At 44.5% G+C, this 21,884-nt stretch overlaps 1 protein-coding gene across 1 annotated transcript in view; it reads left to right on the forward strand.

Moving 5' to 3' along the window:
- Window positions 1–21,884, forward strand: part of CPD (carboxypeptidase D) — a 71,665-nt gene that overhangs the window by 24,304 nt on the left and 25,477 nt on the right. The window contains exons 3-7 of the mRNA XM_044675596.1: window positions 9,696–9,838; window positions 12,556–12,725; window positions 15,493–15,836; window positions 17,337–17,528; window positions 20,522–20,689. Coding sequence (XP_044531531.1) covers window positions 9,696–9,838; window positions 12,556–12,725; window positions 15,493–15,836; window positions 17,337–17,528; window positions 20,522–20,689 — 1,017 coding nt within the window. The remainder of the gene's footprint in view (window positions 1–9,695; window positions 9,839–12,555; window positions 12,726–15,492; window positions 15,837–17,336; window positions 17,529–20,521; window positions 20,690–21,884) is intronic.

The raw sequence follows: 21,884 nt of genomic DNA on the forward strand, positions 1-21,884 counted from the left end.
AGAGAGAGAGAGAGAGAGAGAGAGAGAGAGAGAGAGAGAGAGAGAGAGAGAGAGAGAGAGAGAGAGAGAGAGATTGAGATTGAGGCAAAGATGAAGAAAATAATACTTGGTGATTTACAAGGTTTAAATAAGAAGAGTAGTACTTAAATCCTCACAACAGCTCTCCTAAAAATGGCCTATTTGCTACTTGACCCATCTCATTTTGGGATGTGGAATTTTGAAGAGGAAGGTTTGGAGGCTTAAAACAGATGATTGATATGTAAAGTATCCATTCTAAGTCAGAAGAATGGTAAGGGCTAAGCAAACGGAGTTAAAACTTACCCAGGGTCACACAGCTAGGAAATATCTGAGGTCACTTCACTACAGTCTAAATTAAGTTGAATTGAGATGTAATGGGCAGAGAGTCAGTCACAGCATGCAGAAATACTTAGGCTGATTTCTGGCTATGGGACCCTGACCGAGACTGACCTACCTACATGGGGAGGGAATGTTCCCTACATTGAGGAAATCATAGATAGGGTCCAAAAAACCCAGGCCCTTAAACCTTACCAGAAGGCCAATGTTTTGTAATGATTTTTCTCTCTAGTGGTTCCCAGGACAATTTCGCTTAGATACATTTTGTCTTCCCAACAAGACTGTAAGCCTCTTGTGGGCAGAGAGTATATATATTTTTTTTCTTATAAGCAGAAAAATGCTTAACCCGAGTTCTATGAACTTCAAAAAAAATTATAACTCTTTTCATATAATTAAGCTCCTTGAATTCAGGGACTATCTTTTTATGAATTGTGGCTTAGCAGGGGTTAGCACCAGGTCTGACATAGAATAGGAACTCAACAGATGTTTATTAAATTGCATTGGCTATAACTGGCCTTCTTTTTAAGGATATACATTGTATGCATTTAAAAACATAATTTTGAGAAGGGGTTCACAGGCTTCCACAGATCATCAAAGTATCCATAACACAAAAATTCCAGTGAAATCCATAAGCATCTATACTGGGGACAGGAAGAAAGACCCAAAGGAGCTCCCAATCTAACTGTGGAGACAATATGCAAAAATAATTACATACAAAGCAGCTCTAGGTAGGATAAGTTGGAGATAATCTTGGAAGTAATCCCCTTAGCATTAAGGGGGATGAGCAAAAAACATTTAGGACCTCTGATTTAACTCTTCTATACCATTCCATCAATCAACATGATTATTAAACATTTACTTTGGGCCTTGTCTTAATGTGGCATACAAAGGAGTGGGGGAGATCAAAATCCCTCAAAAGAAGGGAGACAGCATGTACACTCCAGATAAATCTCAAATAGGTACAGTAGTGAATGCCAGAGGCACTGTCATAAGATGCTGCTGGTCCTCATCTCGCTGGCTCCCAGACTTCCAGGTTTCTGGACTGCTGGGGGGTTGTTTGTTTAAGCACTAGGCCAGATCTACTAGTAGTTTCCAGAGGCGCTTTGGATACCAACTGCCTTTCTGGGCTTTTTCTTTGCTTGGGGCTTTAGTTTTGTTTTTTCTCCTTCCCTTCCTCCTTCCTTCTCTTTCTTTTTTCTCTCTCTCCTTCCTTCTTTCTGTGCAGTCTTAGACAAATCTCCTTTGGTTCCTCATTGCAACTTTTTTTTTTCTGCAGAGGAGACAACTCTAGTTAGAGATGGAGCTCCTTAGTCTGGTTTCCCTTCTCCCCCTTCCCCACACCTTTACAAAAACCAAGCAGGACCATCTGTTTCTGTTGCTTGGATCTGCGTGTGTGTGTGTGTGTGTGTGTGTGTGTGTGTGTGTGTGTGTGTGTGTTAGGAAAAGAAACTGGAGAATTGCAGGGGAGATCCAGTAACTTGGGCTCTTCTCCTCCCCTTCTTCTTGCTCTCCTGGGGTCAGGTTTCCTCAGCAGAGGTTTATCTAAATGGGCTCCTAGGGGGATAACTCAATTCCCTCGACATGTATTAAATGCCTGCTATATACAGAGGCCTGAGCTAGAAGGCCCTGGGGAGATAGGAAGTTTAGAAAGGGCTCTCCTGCCCTCTAAGAACTTACTGCAGAGCTGGGGCTGGAGTGGTGGTGAAGCAATTACACAGATGGTCCCTTCATATAGGATTGTGGCAGTGGGGAAGGAACAGCACAAGGGAGACAGAGGGGAATGTGAATGAGGAAGTGAAGAGGATGGATAAGAATGCTCAGGGGGAGAAAGGCTCATTACAAATACTGGGAGCAACAAAAGAAGGATGTGTCTTCTTCCCCAGTAAAAATGATAAAAATAATTAGTATCTATGTAGCGCTTTAAGGTTTCCAAAACACATAACATGATATTTTATCTTTTCTGTTTATTTTGTGTGTTGGTGTGTGTCTAGTTTTCCCCTATAGAATACAAATTTCTTGAGGGCAAGATTTCTTATTAAGCCTTTATTCTAAGCCCTGTACTAAAGGGGGATGAAAAAAAAAGGTAAAACTATCCCTGCCTTCAGAGAGCTTACATTCTAACAAGAGAGGCAACATGTACACTCAAGATTAATACAGAGTAGATGGGACACTTTTATGTTCATATCCCCAGCACATTATAGGGAGGCTAGCATATAGTAGGAGATTAATAAATGTTGTTGATTGATCACTCAATCAATTGATATCTATTTATGCCAAATTGTCTTGTGGTTTGATGGAAAGAATGTTGGTGCCTGAGTCAGAAGCTCCGACTTGACAGTCCATTTCTGCATTTCTTGTGTGATGCTGGGCAAAATACTTAAACTAACGTGGGCCTCAATTTCCTCATCTGAAAATTGAAGGGAATTAATTAAGGATTTAACCTTGATTCTGACCCCAAGATCTCTAGATCTGTGTTCTTGCCAAATGAATGAATAAAGAAGTAGCATTTATTGTGTTTACTCTGTGCCAAGCACTGGGGATATAAATACAAACAAATAAGACATTACCTATCCTTAGGAAGCTCATGTTTTAGTTTATTTTTTGCATATCATCCTAAATAGCTTACTACCATGCCTTCTTCTGTGTATACTTCTTCTATCTACTATGACAAAGATAAAAAATTTTAAGAGTTACAGATGTCATCTTTCCATATGGGAATATAAACAATTTGACCTTATTGAAGTCCTTATATTTTTCTCTTTTTCTCTTTACCTTTTTATGCTTTTCTTGAATTTTTTATTTAGACATCAAATTTTCTGTTTAAGTCTGGTCTTTTCTTCAGGAATGCTTATAAATCTTCTGTTTTATTAAATGACCATACTTTCCCCTGAAAGAATATAGTCAGTTTTGATAGGTAGATGATTCTTGGTTACAAACCCAATTCTCTTGCCTTCCAGAATATCATATTCCAAGCCTTCCAGTCCTTCAATATGGAAGCTGTCAGATTCTGTGTAATCCTGACTGGGGCTTCATGATATTTGAATTGTTTCTTTCTGGCTCCTTGAAGTATTTTCTTCTTGGCCTAGGAGCTCTTGAATTTGACTATAACATTCCTGGGAGTTGTTATTTGGGACTTTATTTCAGGGGGTGATCTATGGATTCTTTCTATTTCTATTTACTCTCTTGTTCAAGAATATCAGGGCAATTTTCTTTGATAATTTCTTGTAATATGATGTTTAGGCTTTTTTTATCTTAACTTTCAGGTAGTCCAATAATTCTTAAATTGTTCCTATTTTCTTCTATTTTTTCTTCTTTTGATTTTGGTTTATTGTTTCTTGATGTCTCATGAAGTCATTAGCTTCTATTTACCAATCCTAATTTTTAAAGAATAAATTTCTTCCATGACTTTTTGATCCTCATTTTCCATTTGGTCCACTCTACTTTTTATGGGAACTCTTTTTTTCAGTGAATTTTTTTCCCTTTTTTCAGTAAAGAAACTGTTTTCTTCACTGAATTTTTGTGTCTCTTTTCCCAATTGACAAGTTTTGCTTTTTAAGCTATTTTCTTTTTGCATTATTTTAATTTATTTTTCCCATTTTACTTCAACCTATATGATCTGATTTTTAAATTCCTTTTTGAGTTCTTCTAGTGCCTGAGATAAGTTGCCATTTTTCTTTGAAGTTCTGCATGTGGTTGCTTGGATCTCACCATCCCCTGTTGACTCTGTGCCTTGCTCCATGTTTCCATAGAAATTTTCTATGGTTAGGTATTTCTTTTGCTGTTTGCTCATTTCCCCAACCTTTTTTTGCCTATGGGAGTTCTGAAAGCTGCTGATTCTGTCTCCTCTGCTAATGGCTTGCAAGACTTAGTACTCCAAGCTGTTTTTCTGGGGCTAAGGACTTCACCGCAGTTCAGGTTTGAAAAGGTCAAGCCCTATGGCCTTACAGGACTTACTCTGGTCTGGTGCTAGGGTCTGGGACTTCAAGGGGAAGATCTGGGGTGTGGGATACTCTGTTGTTGGTGTATGCAGGGTCCCAGGATCCCAAAGTTAGCCTATGCCCAGGTTCAGAACCTGGAGCAGTAGGTGAGGGGGAGGGTGGCCAGCCAGCACTCTTTCTGTGTACAGTTTTGTTTCCAGTTCCTCCTTATCCCATGAAAAACTACCTCTCTCTCTCTTTACTTTCTCTCTCTCTCTCTCTCTCTCTCTCTCTCTCTCTCTCTCTCTCTCTCCCTACCTTTCAAGTTGTGTTCAGTAGGAGAGCCCCCTCACTCTGTCTTGCTGTTGGTTTTTTGACTCCTGTTGTATTGAAGTGCTTTTTAAAGATTGGTTTGGAAGGATTGTCAGAGTGGTTTTAGCTTTCCTTACTACCAAGCCTCCATCTTGGTTCAGGAAGCTCATGTTTTAATAGAAGAAGACAACACACAAGGGTGAGCTAGAGCTGGAAAATGGTGGAGAAGATGTGGCTTGGAAATGCTGGGGGATTGATACAGTTTCTAGGCAATATAAGGCAAAAGCTCTAGAGTCCAAATAACAGTCCAAAGAGAAGGGGGAAGACCAGAGCAAAGTATCTAAAAATCATTATGAAAAACTAGAAATGTCCAGCCTGCATGGGTTAAGACTTAGTGGGAGGAATTTGTATGGACATGCAGACAGATGTTCTCAAAATTGAAAGGATGTCATGGAGAGAAGGCAGAACAAGGCCCAAAAGGCGAAAGTCATTGATTTAGGGATAGAAGGGATCATCATATTATAACCTCCAAGTTATTTTATTTTTACAAATGAGGAAACTGTGGCCCAGGGAGATTTAAGTAACCTAAGACCCAAGGTTGCAAAGGTAGTAAGCTTCAAAGGTGATATTTGTACCCAGATACTCTGATTCCAGAGCCAATACTTTTCCACTGTACCATTGGTCATGGGACATCAGATGTACAGCTGGAAAGTCCTTAGATATCATGGAGCCCAGATCTCTTTTTCACAAATGAGGAAACTGAGACTCCAGGGCAGTTAAAATTGCACTAAGTCACACAAGAAGTAAGTAGCATCATGCCAAGACTTCTGACTCATTTCGCTCTTTCCACTGCACCATGTTGATGCTAAAAAGTGGTGTGATCAATCAGCCATCATTTATAAGGGCTTACCGCGTGCCAGGAATATGCAAAGATGAAAGTGTAATTATCCTTGCTCTGAAGAAATCCTCATTCTTTTGGAGGGTCATGCCATGTACGTGGATAGAACCCGTTGAGAAAATTCTGGATATCCCAATGTCCCTATTCACTCAAAAAGCATTTATTTTCATTTTTAAAAAATTCTTCCCCTCTATCTTAAAACCAATACTAAGTATCAGTTCCAAGGCAGAAAAGCAGTAAGGGTTAGGCAATTGGGATTAAATGACTTGCCTAGGGTCACACAGGAAGTATCTGAGGCCAGATTTGGACCCAGGACCTCTCAACTCCAGGCCCGGCACTCTCTGCACTGAGCCACCTACCTGCCCCTAAAGAATCATTTATTTAGCACCTACTATGTGCACTGCGCGTTAAGTCCTGGGGATACAGAGAAAGGCATAAAATAGTCTTTGCCCTTAAGGTGTTCATCCATGGCAGAGATAAAACTGAAAGCTGAAGAACTTGTAGCTATAAAATTGTTTCTATAAGCCTCCTGGACTTCTTGTTCTTGGACATGAGCTAAATTGCTTTCCAGTTGCTGATCTAAGATTTTTTTTAAGCCTTACCTTCTGCCTTGGAACCAATACTGCCCAGGGCCTCCCCACTCTAGACCTGGTGCTCACTGAGCCACCCAGCTGCCCCCAATCTAAGAATTTTAGGACTTTCTACCCCACCCCCTCCTCTCTGTTCTTGATCCTGTCCATGTACCTTTTTAGGAGGAGTAAAAGATATATTTGTCTAACCTATACTAATCTTGCTTGAATAACACAGGTGGTTTCAAAATGAATGCATTTTGAAAACAAATAAGACTTTGTTGCTCTGGCTCTTACCAAACCAGTGGGTATTTGCACGTGGTGCTTTTATTGTAACTTGATAAGGAACACTGGGTGAACCCGATCTCACCCTGTTTTCTCATCCGTGGGCCCTGGAAGGAAAGCAGGCCTCAGGCTCTGGGACAGGAGGGGCCGGCCGTTGCCAGGAAGGATCTTTTGGAGGAACTGCTGTAGATAGAGGTCTGTCTACTTGCTCCATCCAGAAGAGGGATGTTCTAGGGGTCGAGGAAAGAGAGCTGATGCTGGAGTCAGAGCTTCTGAGTTCAAGGCCCATGTCCGGTGCTTCTGGGGGCAAGTCAAGTCATTTTCCCTCTGGCCTTATTTCCTCATCTGTAATAAAAGTATCAGCAAGCATAGAGTGCTTTAAGGTGTACAGAGTGTTCTTATTTGTTTTTATTATTATGAGTATATTATTTGATGTCCCTGGCCAGCCTGAGAGGTAGGTGCTATTATGATTTGCAGTTTACAGAGGAGGAAACTGAGTGCTTAGAGGGGAAAAAATGATTTCCCCCAGGTCTTTCTGACTCCCAAGTTGATACTCTTTATCCTCTACCAAGTTACTCCCATCTAGAACATGAAGTCACATTAGATGGCCTCTGGGGCTCCTTGCTAGTTTTAAGTTTATGATCCTTTCTCTCAAGAGACTGCCTTCCTGAAGTGAGATGTGGCTAAATTAAATGTCGTGCCTCAGGAGGGAATACTGTTAATTCTGGAAGCACTTGCAGTGAAGCTGAGACTTGGGGTTGTGGGGGAGGGGAGAGAGACAGAGGGACTGTCAGAGAGAGAGAGAGAGAGAGAGAGAGAGAGAGAGAGAGAGAGAGAGAAACAGGGACTGACAGACAAATAGAGAGAGATGGGGAGGGAGAGTGAGAGAAATAAAGAGAGAGAGAGAGTGTGTGTTAGTTTTCGGGATGATGGAGAAGGGTTGGGATTATCTCTGACAACTTCCAGTTTCAACTCAAGAAGCATTTTTTTAAAGCACCTACTAAAGGGGGCAGCTGGGTAGCTCAGTGGATTGAGAGCCAGGCCTAGAGACAGGAGGTCCTAGGTTCAAATCCGGCCTCAGACACTTCCCAGCTGTGTGACCCTGGGCAAGTCACTTGACCCCCATTGCCCACCCTTACCACTCTTCCACCAAGGATCCAATACACAGAAGTTAAGGATTTAAAAAAAATAAAATAAAAGCACCTACTATGTTCTGGGCAGTGAACCTGAGGGTAAGAACCCTTAGTCTAAGATGACTTTGAGGTTGTAAGGCTGACTGGAAGGATAACTTTTCTCTCTGTGTTAACGAGACAGGAAAATGAGGAATTCCATTTTGGACTTTTTAAGTCAGAAATGGAGATGGGACTTTTGGCCAGGGGGCTTGACAGTCCTGGAATTCTAGAGAGGACTTAGGAATGGCTGTGCAGATTCAAGAATCTCCAGCCTTGAACTAGTTGAATCCATGGGGGTTGCTGAGTTACCTGAGGAGAATATTAGTGAAGAAAAGGAGAGGGCCATATTTATGAGCCAGGAACTGGGTAATGGCCCTGCAGAAGAGACTAAGAATAAACAAGTAGATGAAAACTGGGAGGCCCTTCTCTGCAAGTGAGAGATAGGGAGGACCACCGCCTCTAATGGTAGACTTTTTCAATATGGTGCTAAGTTTTGCTGAACCTTTCTTCCCTCTTTTTTATTCTTTATCCTAAGGATGGCTCTTTGGGAGGGGGAAGGGAAAGGTAGATGTTGAGAAATCTGGGAATGTAAAAAGATGTCAATACAAATTTATTCCAATAAAGGAAAACTGAGAAAGAGCCGTGTCATGGAAGCCAAGGGAGCAAGGTCGTCAAGGAAGAGTGGGTTGTCCACAGTGTCAAAAACTGTAGAGAAAACAGAGAGGTCGAAGAAGAAGAACACTGGCTATTCCCTGAGTGACCATGGGCAGGTCACTGCACCTCTGACTGCCTCAGATTCTCATCTATAAAATGGGGATCATGATATTTCAAAGTTGTTGTGATGAATAATTATATAAAGTGATTTGCAAGCCTTAAAATAATATATAAATGTTAGTAACAATAATAACATTAGGTACTGCTGGTATTTAGGACCAGGGGGACAAGTAGAAGGATTAGTCTTGGTCAGTAGAAAGGTGATTTCTCAGATGGGAATGAGACACTGAAGATAATGTAAGACTTTTTCAATATGTGGATTAGTTTTGCCTAAATTTTCCCTCCCTCTTTTAATTTTTTTTAAGCTTTTACTTTCTACCTTAGAAACAATACTGGGTATTGGCTCCAAGGCAGAAGAGTGGTAAGGGCTAGGCAATGGGGGTCAAGTGACTTGCCCAGGGTCACACAGCTGGGAAGTGTCTGAAGCCAGATTTGAATCTGGGACCTCCTGTCCCTAGGCCTGTCTCTCAATCCACTGAGCCACCCAATTGCCCCCTTAAATTTTTATTATTAAATGGTTCTTTGGGAGCAACAGGGAAGAATGAAAGGAGTTTTTTGGGAAATATAAGTGAAATAAAAGCAAAAGATATACATAAAGATTTATATAAAAATAAATAGTATAATGGAAGCCAAGAGAGCAGTAAGTTGGGTTATGGCAAGTGGAAAGATGATTTGTTAAGGGGGTGGCAGTGTGTTGTGGGGTTCATTGGTGTGGAATACTGCATGTAATGCCAAATTTCAAAAGTATATTGATAAGTTTTGCAGATTTTTTCCTCTTTTTTAAAAATTTAAAAAAAAAATTTAAGGAAAGTGTCTTGGAGGGGGAGGAGAAGGGACACAGGAGAAATCTAGGTTATCTAAAACAAAAGATCAATAAAATCTATTTTAAAAAAAGAAGAATGACTTCTTTCTGCAGCAAAGGAGAAGTAGACAGGTAAGGATATAGAGGGGTCATGAGATGTGGAGCAGGGGAGAAGACGGGGAGCTTTGGCCTTCATTGACTCAGGAAAGTTGGAGATGAAGTCATCTGCTAGTGGAATGGGAGACTTGGGATTTTCAGAAGGTTTGGAACAGCTTCAGTGAGGAAGAAGAGAAAGGGTTGGAGAGGAAGAGAAAAAGAGGGAGGGAGGGAAGGGGAAAAGAGAGACAGAGAGAGGGAGAGAGAAAGAGAGGGAAAGGGAGTCAGTCCATTGTGGAAGAATATAGGATAGTTCAACAAAAGTGAGGGCCAGTATAAGTTTGGATTTGTATTCGACTCACTGTGTAAGCTTAACTTCTTCAAACAGATCCAGAATCAGAGCAGAGAAAGGTGGGGGCAGCAGAGCAATGGAAATTCAGCATCTTGTGGGTCAGCAGCTGACTGAATGGAGAATTCCTTTCTCCTCTGAATGATGTCCCCTCTTTCACTCCCCAGGTGGTATGCAGGATTACAACTACATGTGGTCCAATTGTTTCGAGATCACTTTAGAACTGTCTTGCTGCAAGTACCCACCTGCTTCTCAGCTTCGTCAGGAATGGGAGAACAATCGTGAATCTCTTATCACATTTATTGAAAAGGTAAAATACTCTCCCCTTTTGGTCTCCTTATAGAAACAGGGATTTATCCTAAATGGATAAACACACTTAGACACATTTAATAGGTGCTTTGGATGCTCAAAGCTCTTGATGGCTGTAAAGAGAAAAGGTTCTAGAGCTTTAAGAAGAAGAATAAGCTGGGAGTATCCAAAGGATGGCCAAGATGACGAAAGGGCCTTGAGCTGATGCTATGAAGTCTGGTCCATTGCCCTGGGGATGGTTGGCCTGCAGAAGAGAAGACAGGATTGAAGGAGGTGGGGAGGGGGCTATCATAGCTGATTTAAGTATTTAAAGGGCTACTTCATAGAAGAGAGATTAGGCTGGTTCTGCTTGGCCCCAGAGGGTAAAACAGGGAGTGTAAGTAGAACTGAGATCAGCAGATTTCAACTTTATGGCAGAAAAACCTCCCAAATAATGACGGTTCTTGGAAAGTGGGATGGGCTGCCTCATTAGATAGTTCCCTCATTAGAGATGTACAAGCAAACATAGGCATGGGGATTCATGTTCAGTCGGTCAGTAAGGATTTATTAAATCCCTGCAAACTGTCAAGCACTGTGCAAAGGACTGGGCTAAAGAGAAAAGCAGAAGAGTCCCTGGCCTCAAGGAGCTCACAGTCTAATGGGGTAGACAGCATGTTGGCAACCATACGCAAACAAGCTCTGGGCATTCTCTCTGGGGCTGAAAAATCCCTTCCCAAATCCCTCCTAATTCCAGTGTTTTCCATCCTTTAATCATTTCTTCTTTATCCTGCGTATAATTGGCTTTGTGGATTTCTTTGCATATTGTCTTCCTGTTAGGTGATAAATTCCTTGGGGGTAGAGACTGTCTTTTGCCTCTTTTTGTATTCCCAATGGTTAGCACAGGGACTGGCACAGAGTAGATGTTTAGTACATGTTTATGGATTGATTAAGTGAGAAGGAATCAACAGAAGGCACTAGAATGAAGAGGGATTGGGAAAGGCTTTTTGCAGGAGGTAGGATTTTAGCTAGGCCTTAAGGAAGCTGGGATATAGCCAGGAGGTGGTGATAAGAACAGGAAGAGCATTCTTGGATGCCTCAGGTGGGGAGGGGTGTTCAGGTGTAGCTTATCTCCATGGCCTCTGAGGATCTCCACTTCTTGGATTCTCAGCCACATATTTACAATACACCAAAGGTAGTGTACCTTGCACAGAGTTCCCAGCAGTGTTTATTCAGCAGCCCTTTTTAAACTGACCTCTTGAGATAGTGAGACCACAAGGACAGAATGTCTCTGTTTTTCTTTTGTCACTATTTATTTCCCACGCCTCTTTCCAAGTACTTTAAAAATGAAGAAATTTGCCCCATTTGTCTTCCTCCTTTTTCTGACAAGGTTGTCACAATATCAGGTTTGACCCTAAGTTCAATTTTAACTGCTTTATTCTTACTTCATCCAAGGGGCTTAATCATTAAGCACCAACTTAATGAATTTGTTTATTGCTAGCTTCTGTATGAATATGACATATCCAAAGATATTCTTCCTCTTCCCCTCTCCTACCCAGAGAACCATCATCCCCTGTAATAAAGATTGCAAAAGAAAGAGGGGAAAGCAGTTATGTAAAAATCCCAAACATGAGATTCCCTCATTGAAGGCTGAAAGAGACCCCAGAGACCATTTTATCCCACTCCCTCACTTTACAGATGAGGAAACTGAGAAAGACAAAGGTTCAATGGCTTGCCCAGGGTTACACAGCTAGGGTCAGATGCAGCTAGGAGGTGCAATGGATAGAGTGCTGGCCTGGAGTCAGGAAGACTCAGCTTCCTGAGTTCAAATCCACCTTCAGACACTTACTTAGTTTTGTGACCCTGGACAAGTCCCTTAACTCTGTTTGCCTCAGTTTTCTCATCTGTAAAATGAGCTGGAGAAGGAAACAGAAAACCACTCTAGTATGGGGTCACCAAGAGTTGGACACAACTTTACACAGCTAGGAAGTGTCTGAGGCCACACTTGAACTCAGGACTTTCTGAATCAAGCTCTAGTGCACTACCTTGGGCCTTTGGGTTAGAGTTATTTACAGCATTTTCAGCTTGCATCCTGCAGAGGGTTTTAGATAAAATTGACAGAAGAAAGGGTTTCAGAAAAGCAGACAAACTTGTGGTCTTGACATCCAGTGGAATTCCACAGGCCTTTATTAAGAGCCCTTGGTGTGCCCAGCACTGTGCTGGGTACTGAGGATACAAAGGCAGAAATGAAACAATTGCTGCTCCTAATGAAGGAGCTTGTTGGGGGGCTGGGTGAGATGAGGAGGAACCTGGGGCTGAAAGAGGCTAAGTCGCTTGCTTAGGGTCGCCCAGCTTGGGTCAGAGGATAGAGCTGAACCCTGGTGAAGACATCGTCCACTAGGCCAGATGGCTTTTGACATAGAAGATTTAAAGTAGAAGAATTTTACTTACATGTAAAGAACTTAAGACATGCCTATGTATGTATTTATGTTTTATTTTAAATGCATAAATTGAGTAGATTTTTGAGGAGGCCGTGACTATTGCCTCATTTTAGAAATTTGTGCCCTTGTTGACTTAGAGCCAGGAAGACTTCTAGGGTTTTCATATCCCAGAGAAGGAAACCACAGTCTATAGACAGCAGTCACAATTTGAACTCCCATCTTCTGAGGCCCCATCAAGGCCTCTTTCCACTGCCTAGTTAGCGGCCTTCCTCCAGTCTGACGTATTCTCTTGTTTTCCCAGGTCCACATGGGAGTTAAAGGGTTTGTGAAAGACTCGGCATCCAGCTCTGGCCTGGAGAATGCAACCATCTCGGTGGCTGGCATTAACCATAATATCACAAGCAGCAAAGGTGGCGAATTCTACAGGCTGCTTGTCCCGGGCACTTACAACATCTCGGCGGTTTGCGTCGGGTAAGGCGGCCTCCCTTTGAACTGAAACGGCACCTTGAATCACTGAGCTTCGCATTGTGGGCCCCATCTGCTAAGTGCTGGGGAGGATTTTCCTGGGGGCAGTCTGGCCTCCTCAGGGCTTAGACTCTCAGTGTTCTGTCCCTTTGGGAGGGAGAAGTTCCTGCTGACATCTTCTTGGGGTTGGCCAAAGAGAGACCAGGTAGCGGGTGATCCCCAGCTTCTGGTCCCCACTGGTGAGCGAGACCTTTCCTGATGTTCTGGAGCTGCTCTCTCCTCTCCTGGCCCGAGTCTGTGTTTGCTTTGGACAACATCTCTCTTGTGCTGGCTTACATTCGATGTCTGGGTTTCCCTCCCTCCTGTAAGGAGAATGGAAGTTTCCTGAGGGCAGCCCTGTTGTGTGTGTGTCTTTTTATCCCCAGCACTGAGCACAGGGCTTGGTCCGTGGTTGAAAATGCTACTTGGATGGAATGGCACTGGAGCGGCAGACTTAGGAGAGAGAATGGGTTAGAAACGCTTGAAAATAGCGGCAGCCATCTGGAGCCGTTGCTGGAGTGGCGGCGGCTTGGGAAGCTGGGGGGGTGCAGGAGGCGGCTTGCTCGCACTGCCATCTGCTTCATCGCGTGGGAAATTAAGCATCTCCCTCTTTGCTGGAGATGCTTCTGGAAGCTTCCCCTGATCAGGGTTTGCTTAAGAATCCATAGTTTTCATCTCCAGCCTTCTTCTCCTTGGTAACAGTATCAGAACTACCTTCTGGGATGAAGTAACTTCAAAGAATCAGCAACAGCCTGGCCTCTCTTTGAGTGACTCCAGCTCTGTTACTCTGTCTGGATATCCTGACCATGTGGTTTAGGAAGGAAGAAAAGGAGGGGAGAAGAGAGGAAGGGAGCAGAGGAAGAAAGGAAGGAGGAAGGAAGGAACAGAGGGAGGGAATAGAGGAAGAAAGAAAGGGAAGGAAAAAGGAAGGAGGGAAGGAATGAAGGGAGGGAGGGGAGAAAGGAAGGAAGGAATGGGAGGGAGGAAAGAGAAAGACAAGGAAAGGAGGGAATAAATGAGGGAAGTAAAGGAACATTTATTAAGCACGTACTATGTGCCAGGCACTGTGCTATGCGCTTTTCATGTATTATCTCATTTTATCCACACAACAGACTTGGGAAGTTGGTGTGGTCATTTTATCCCCATTTAGCAGTTGAGGAAACTGAAGCAGCTTGAAGTGAAGTGACTTACTCACCGGGTCACCCAGCTAGTGGCTGAGGCTAGATCTGAGCTTGGGTCTTCTTGGCTCTGGGCCCAGTACTCTCTCCCAGTCTAGTTCAGTAGAATCAGAATCCGAAGAACTCTTTCTCTTAATCCAGTGTAAGCTTCCTGCTTGTCTGTGTTTTTAATAGATGGCAGATAGTAGATGCTTAATAGCATGTGGAATCAATAAGCACTGATTGAAATCTTAATATTATAATATCACAGTTCCAGAGTTGGCAAGGATCCCTCAGAGGCCATCTGGTCCAACCCTCTCACTTTTCAGATGTGACCGTTAAGGCCTGGGAGGGAAAGGGATTTTGTCCAGTGTTGCATTAAGCATCAGAGACTGTTATGTTTGGCATCAAGGTATTAAGCGGCAGAGTTGAGATTTGAACCCAGGACCTCAGACTCCAGAGCCAGCCCTCTTTCTGTGCCAAGCACTGGGGATATAAATACAAACAAATAAGACATTCCCTATCCTTAGGAAGCTCATGTTTTAGTTTATTTTTTGCATATCATCCTAAATAGCTTACTACCATGCCTTCTTCTGTGTATACTTCTTTGTGGTCTGGGTATTTTTAATACTATCTTAGTGCAGTGATGGGCAAACTTTTTAAAGAGGGGGCCAAAGAAAAGGAAATGCTCCTCTGTCAGTCTGTTTCTAAGGCAACTCTTTCAAAGTTTCATGGTATTGTATCCTACTCATTGTATTCTTCAGATTAGGAATAATGTTGTACAGCTGGACAGAACATTTCAGGGGGCCACATCTGGCCCATGGGCCATAGTTTGCCCATCACTGCCTTAGTAAATGGTTTAAGAAATTGGTCTGTACCTAGTTTCTGCCAAACTTCTTTCCAGTTGTCCTAACAATTTTGACCAAATAGTGATTTCTCATCCCCAAACTGTGGATCCTATGCTTTTATCAATACAAAATTACTCTAATCTTTTACTACTGTTTATTGTCTCTCTGACCTGCCACAACAATTCTACCTTTCTATTTCTTAGCAGTACCAGATAGTTTTGATAATTACTGATTTATAATACAATTTAAAATCTGGCATTGCTAGAACCCCTTCTTTTTCATTTGTGGCCTAGCCCCTTTGGCAGACAGGCTGGTGAAGCCTCGAAATAATACTGGTTAAAAAAAAAACCACAACCCTTATCTTCTGTCTTAGAATCAATACTACTTATTGATTCCAAGGCAGAAGAGCAGTAAGGGCTAGGCAATGGGGGGGGGGGGGGGGAGGGAGGATTAAGTGACTTGCCCAGGGTCACACAGCTAGGAAGTACTGAAGCCAAATTTGAACCTGAGACCTCCTGTCTCTAGGCCTGGCTCTCCATCCACAGAGCCACCCAGCTACCCCTCATGTTTTTAAATACCGAAAATAAAACACATACAATCACAAAGGAAAACAATTAAATTGAAATACAGTTCCCAAAATATTTTTTTAAAAAAATCCAAGTCAGGTCCCTGCTCTTAAAGCAGAGCCAACTGAAGAACCAACATCAGTGTTCTCCATTGTGTCTACAGGTATATGCCAATGACAGTGAGTAACATCGTGGTACAAGAAGGTTCAGCCACAGAGGTGAACTTCCTGCTGCGGCCAACTGTGATGGTTCCTGTGGTGCCCCAGACGGTGGCGCCAGTGCCCACCGTGGCCCCCGAGGTAGATGCCCCTGAGACACCCGCCTCCCCCCAGCCAATCCAGCCCCAGGACTTCCACCACCATCATTTCCCCGACATGGAAATTTTCTTGAGGAGGTTTGCCAATGAGTACCCCAACATCACCCGTCTGTATTCTCTGGGCAAGTCTGTCGAGTCAAGGGAGCTCTACGTGATGGAGATATCAGATAATCCAGGTGTCCATGAACCAGGTAAGAGGTTCAGCTTTGGAAATCTTAGATTTAAAAGAGGCCATCCAGCCCAATGCCCTTGTTTTACAGGTAGGGAAACTGAGACCCATGGGGGTTCATGATGATCCAACATAACACATGAAGAAGTATTAGATTTGAACCCAGCTCCTCTGGTTTCTACAAATGTTTCCATTGTGTTATTATAGTCTTTGGAAAGGAGCCTTCTAAAACCAGTTGTTGTATATTGCTTTGACAGGTCAAGGTGGGCCAGTGGATAGAGAGTTCACCTCAGACTTAGGAAGGCAAAAGTTCAAGGCCCACTGCAGATACCACCTGGTTTTGGGACCTTGGAAAAGTCACTTAACCCCTTTAGTGCCCAGGCATTTCTCTTCAGATTCTAAGCAACTGGAGAAGTGCCCACCCCACCACCATTGTTAGAGGAGTCCTTCCTGAGGGTGCCACCCAAAGTCTGCACCTATATGTCTGTCTGTCTGTTTATATCTGTGTCTGTCCTTCTGCATCTCTCTCTCTGTCTGCCTCCACATCTGTCTTTCCTTCTGACAAGCTATGACTTCGTGGAGAGAGGTCAGGATCTGGTGTCAGGAAGACTCCTCTTCTTCCTGGGTCCAGATCCAGCCTCAGACCTTCCCTAATGAGGTGGACCTGGACTAGCCACTGTACCCTTTTGCCTCTGTTTCCTTAGCTGTAGAAATGAGCTAGAGAAGAAAATGGCAAACCACTGCAGTAGCCTTGCCAAGAAAACCCCAGAAGGGATCATGGAGAGTCGTTGACTGGAAAACCATACACACACATATATAAACATGCTCTCTTTCTCTGGCACCACGTTGGTCCGTGTGCCCCTCATCTCCAGTGTTCCATTCTGGGTGTGAATGCTCTATGGGTAATCATGCCCAGGATTTCACACTGAAGATGCAGCTCATGAAACCAGACTTGAGACTCCCCCTGCGTGCCATGAAGTGGCTTTCCTCCAGGCCCCAAATGGCTGCTTTCTGTTTGCTCCAGCTCCATGGCTGTGCTCTATAAATACCTTCGTTATATTTACATCTCTATAGAGTGTCTTCCCTTGTGTCTGTTTTATATATGTAAACACACATGTAACTGGATCCCTGAGAAGAGAGGCAGGCAAGAGAAGCCCCTTCCTGCGCAGCGGGAGCAAAATCTGATTTATATGGACACATATTAGGAGTTTTGTTCCAGTGGAATTAGTGGTGAAATGGCTTTCCACAGCTACAGAAAGCCTATTTCTAGAAAGAGAAGTGTTTTCTGGGTAAAGAATAGAAGTCACAGGCTAGCCCATGTCCAGTAATCCATGTGTTCCTCCCCTGCCCCCCTCCCTCAGGGAGCGCGTTGAGAGAGCCCGTGTGTGTGTGTGTGTGTGTGTGTGTGTGTGTGTGTGTGTGTGTGTGTTTAGGCTGATGGGGATCACGGAGCAACTCTCTGATCCTCAAGAAAAGGAAGAAGCAGGCACTGATTAACTGGGCCATTGCTTTTGGCCCGCAGGTGAGCCAGAATTTAAGTACATCGGGAATATGCACGGGAACGAAGTCGTGGGCAGGGAGCTGCTCCTGAACCTCATCGAATTCCTCTGCAAGAACTTCGGGACAGACCCGGAGGTGACCGAGCTGGTTCGGACCACCAGAATTCACCTGATGCCCTCCATGAATCCTGACGGCTATGAGAAGTCTCTGGAAGGTAACCGGGGCGCATGTGCGCACGCGCCTGCGTCAGTCTGTGTGTGAGTGTTGACGTTCTCAGCGGTTCGTCTTCCAGTGAGCGGTTCACGAACGGAAGGGAACTGGGCGCGCTCGAGCTTCTTTCCGGTGGTGTTGCTATACAGCCCGCGGCGGCCAGAGGACTCTCGTTCCTCTCCAGCGCCTCCACGTGGGCTGGGCGGCTCCGCTCCAGGGGCTTCCCAAAGCCTTCTGATCTAGCCCCGCTTCCTTTACGCAGTCGTCCCTAAACGGCACATTCCCGCCTACGGGCAGAGCTGGCCACGCACACGTGGGCACATGTTCATAGCGACAGTATAGATCATACATACATGCGCACATACATAGTTTATAGAGCGTAAACATGCCTGAATAAATATACATAAATATACACACACGTCCGCTCTAGACTATTAGGTCTGTCTATTCACACACATTTCTGTAGGGGGGGGGCGGGTTTCCCTTTCCCCTTGCTTTTGTTCAGCTGTTCCCGCTTCTTTAGTGCGCAGTTCTTCGCAGAGATGGAGAGAGAGTGTGAGTGAGAGTGTGAGTGAGCCTGGGGGAGGGGAGGTGGTGCACAACTTTGGGGGAGGGGAGGTGGTGCACAACCTTGGGTCCCAAGCGAGTGTTGGCTCTGGCGGTGGGTGGGCCGGGATTCTTGCTATTATTATAATTTGTAACTAAGTGTGTATGGAGAGAATGGCCTCATTGGAGCGTAGATTTAGTGCTATGGAGGCACAGCCGGGGAGTGTCTGAGGCCACGTTGAACTTGGCTCTTCCTGCCCTGTGTCCACACTGCGCTGCTTCCTCTCCAAAGACAAGAGGGAACCGGAAGAGCGCCATCCTGGCCGAGCTCAGGCTAGGTGCCCGTTGTCTGCCCTGCTCTCCCCTCTGTGCTAGGCCGGCTCTTTCCCCAGGGAGCTAGATCGGCATGGGTGACATGCCCAGGTGAATGGCGCTGACCCTATGGACCACGGAACCTCTTCAGGGAAACCCACAGTGGTGTCCAAGCAGCTGGTCCAGGAACCCCAGAAACCACCTGGTGCATGAAAATGGGGGCTGAGTTCCAAGTCTGCGACCTGAGTTTAAAGCCCTCCTGGGGCCCATCCCTTTTCCACTCTCTCCATTTCCTAATCCATAAAATATAGGGTTTAATGAGATGTTCCCTCCAAATCTTTGGTCTGCAGAGTCAGGAGAGACTTGGGATCAAATCCTGTCACAGACATCCAGTGCCATGACTTTGGGCTTCCCATGTCTTAGATGGGGAACATGGTCATTCTAGCATATGCCACCCAGAGTCATGGTAAAAATAGAGAGCGAGAATGTGCATAAAAGTGCTTTTGTAATCTATACAACTCTGAGTAAATGTTAGCTGTGATTATTATCTACAAAAGCAAAATGAGCGACAAGCACATATTGCTACTGCTCAGACTATAACATGGAAGCCCTTTAAACGAGTCCATGAGGAGGTATGAGCTGGGCCAAGAATGGAGGAGGAGGAGGGGGTCGAGAGTTAGCAGATGGGCAGGGGAACATGGAGGAGGCGGTGGGCATCCGGCTAGATCACATTTGGGAAATTACAGGGGGATTAAAATAATTTTTTCACTAGTATGTCTTTTGTTTTTATATACATTTCTTTTCCCATTTCCCTCCCCTTGCCCACACCCAAGAGCCATCCCTTAGAACAAAGAAGTTTTTTATAGAATAGACAAAAAACTTGGTTGGTAGAGCCTGTTTCTGACGCCCGTCTTCTAGGGGTCTGGCTGCCAAACATGAGGCTCCATGAACTCAGAATGGAACCCCAAAGGATGCCTGAAAGATGAATGGTGGGCAGGGCTGGGCTGCCTGAGAATAAGAGAGGTTATCTAGGACAAAACAGGGACAGCCAGAAAAGAAGGGAGGGAGGCTGGCCATGAAGGAAGAATAAGGAAGAACAGATGATGAAGAAGAACTACTAACATTTCTATAGCACAGTGAGGTTTCCATGTATTTTACATATTATCTCATTCAATCCTCACAATGCTATTTTGAGGCAAGCACTCTTACTAGCCCCATTTTATAGATGAGAAGACTGGGAGTGACTCCCTTTTAGGTGAGGGAGTAACCTGACCTCCCTCAAGGTTCAATGCTGAGTTTTAACCCAAGATAAGGGACTTAGTGGGGAGCATCTACGCACTGTGTCCTCTGGACCAGCCTCAGGCTTGGGTCCTTCACAAACCATCAGAGGCTAAAAGAAACTAGATCAAGGTGGATTGCTAAGGAGGATTCTTAGAGAAATGGGGCTGAGACACTTCAGATGCAGAGGAGACTTTGCCTGGTGGTAACCCAGCCCTTTCCCTCACTTTTTGAGGGTGATATTGAAAAAAAGAAAAGGGGAAAAAATAATTCTCATCACTCAGTGAAACTGAATGTGGACCAATTCTCTCTCTTTCTGCTCCAATAAGAGCAGTGTCTGAGGGTGTGTGTGTGTGTGTGTGTGTGTGTGTGTGTGTGTGTGTGTGTGTGTGTTGTGATTCCTTTATTTTTTTCTTTAAATTTTTTTCTTTTAAAATAGTTTTTCATGTTTACACAATTCATTTTCTTTCCCTCCCCTTTTTCTCTCCCCCCTCCCAAAGCCAACAAGCCATTCCTTTGGGATGTAAAAATGTTATCATTTAATCTCTATTTCCGTATTATTCATTTTTTATATTGAGTGAGCTCTTAAAGTCAAAACCCCAAATCACATACCCATATAGACGTGATATGGGATAAGTCATATTGTTTTGTTTTTTTAAACCCTTCCCTTCCAACTTGAAATCAGTGCTAAGGATTGGTTCCAAGGCAGAAGAGTGGTAAGGGCTTGGCAGTGGGGGTGAAGTGACTTGCCCAGGGTCACCTCACTAGGAAGAGACTGAGGCCACCCAGCTGCCCCAGAGAACGGTGTGTTTTAGCTTGGCCATGCACTATGGATCTAACCCCAGCTTTGTCACCCTGCAGGTGATTCCACTGGCGTGATTGGCCGAAACAACAGCAACAACTTCGATCTGAACCGCAATTTCCCAGACCAGTTCTTCCAGATCTTGGACCCTGTGCAGCCGGAGACTACGGCCGTGATGAGCTGGCTGAAGACGTACCCGTTCGTGCTATCTGCCAACCTGCATGGCGGTAGGGGCCTGGGGCTGCTGGGGCACGTGTGGGGAGGCCTGAGATGGTTCTCCTTTCTCAGATCTGGAGTGGAATGCCCACATAGAGCTGCCACGATGGCGGCAGGCCAACAGCGCCTGGCTTTTCTGTTTGCTGTCATTTCATTCCTCCAAATTCTTGATGGGTTTATTGTCTGGTGGTTCCCCTCTGCGTCTCTGCCCCCGCAGCCCATCCTGTTGAGCCCTGTCACCAAGGGGCCTCCACTTGCACATCTGCCCAGCCTCCTCATTTTACAGAGAAGGAAGGCAAGGCAAGGCCCTGCGAGGTCAGAGAGGTGGTAAGTATAAGAGGTGGGATTCACATCCACATCCTCTCACACCTGAGCCAGGCTCTTCCCTGTTCCCTGCTGCCCAATCACGAGGCTGTGTGGCCCCTCTCATTCCTCTGGGCACACGCTGTAGTACCTGGCACAGCACTTTGGACACAGTAAGGTGCCACGTCAATATTTACTGAAGAAATAGATAAAGAAACCCTTTATGGCAGGTTCACCTGGGGGTGAAGTGCTGGAGTCATAAATTCAAGGAAATAAAGACAGCCTTGCCCTAAAGGTATTTACCTTCTAAGAGGACAGGTGGACCAGGAGGAGGGAAGGACTAGGGTCCAGCTGCCTGGGAATGAAGCAAGCATGGCTGAGGCCCCTCCTAAAATGTCCAGGGGAATGATCTACTCCAATGAACTGGCCTGAGGGTGATGATGAGGCTTCTGGCAGGACAGGAGGGAAGGTCCTAGATTTAAGATCATAGACCTAGAGCTGGCACGATCTCAGAAGCAATCTGGTTCAACTCTCACAGATGGGGAAACTGAGGCCTCAGGTCATCACAAGATCAGAGATGTAGAGCCCAGAGGGCCTATGTCAGCGTTTTACAGATGAGGAAACTCGAGGCTCCCAGAAATAGAGACTTTTCCCAAGGTCCCATAGGGAGTTGGCCTTCAAGAAGGCTTTGAATGCAGGGCTTTTGTACAGATGTGATTGGCATCCCCTCTCATCCTCCAGACCTTTTACTGCTTTGTCCACCCCCTTCTCTTCTGCTTACCATGAGGACTGTTATCAAGAAATAAATAAGTAAATCTGAGTTGGTCGAAGAAATGCAGTTTGGATCAAAAGAAGGATAAATGGGGATATTAGGGTGATTATAAGGTGATAGGAGGAGGAATG

The sequence above is a fragment of the Gracilinanus agilis genome, chromosome 4 (genome assembly GCF_016433145.1).
Source record: "Gracilinanus agilis isolate LMUSP501 chromosome 4, AgileGrace, whole genome shotgun sequence".
Taxonomy (NCBI): Eukaryota; Metazoa; Chordata; class Mammalia; order Didelphimorphia; family Didelphidae; genus Gracilinanus; species Gracilinanus agilis.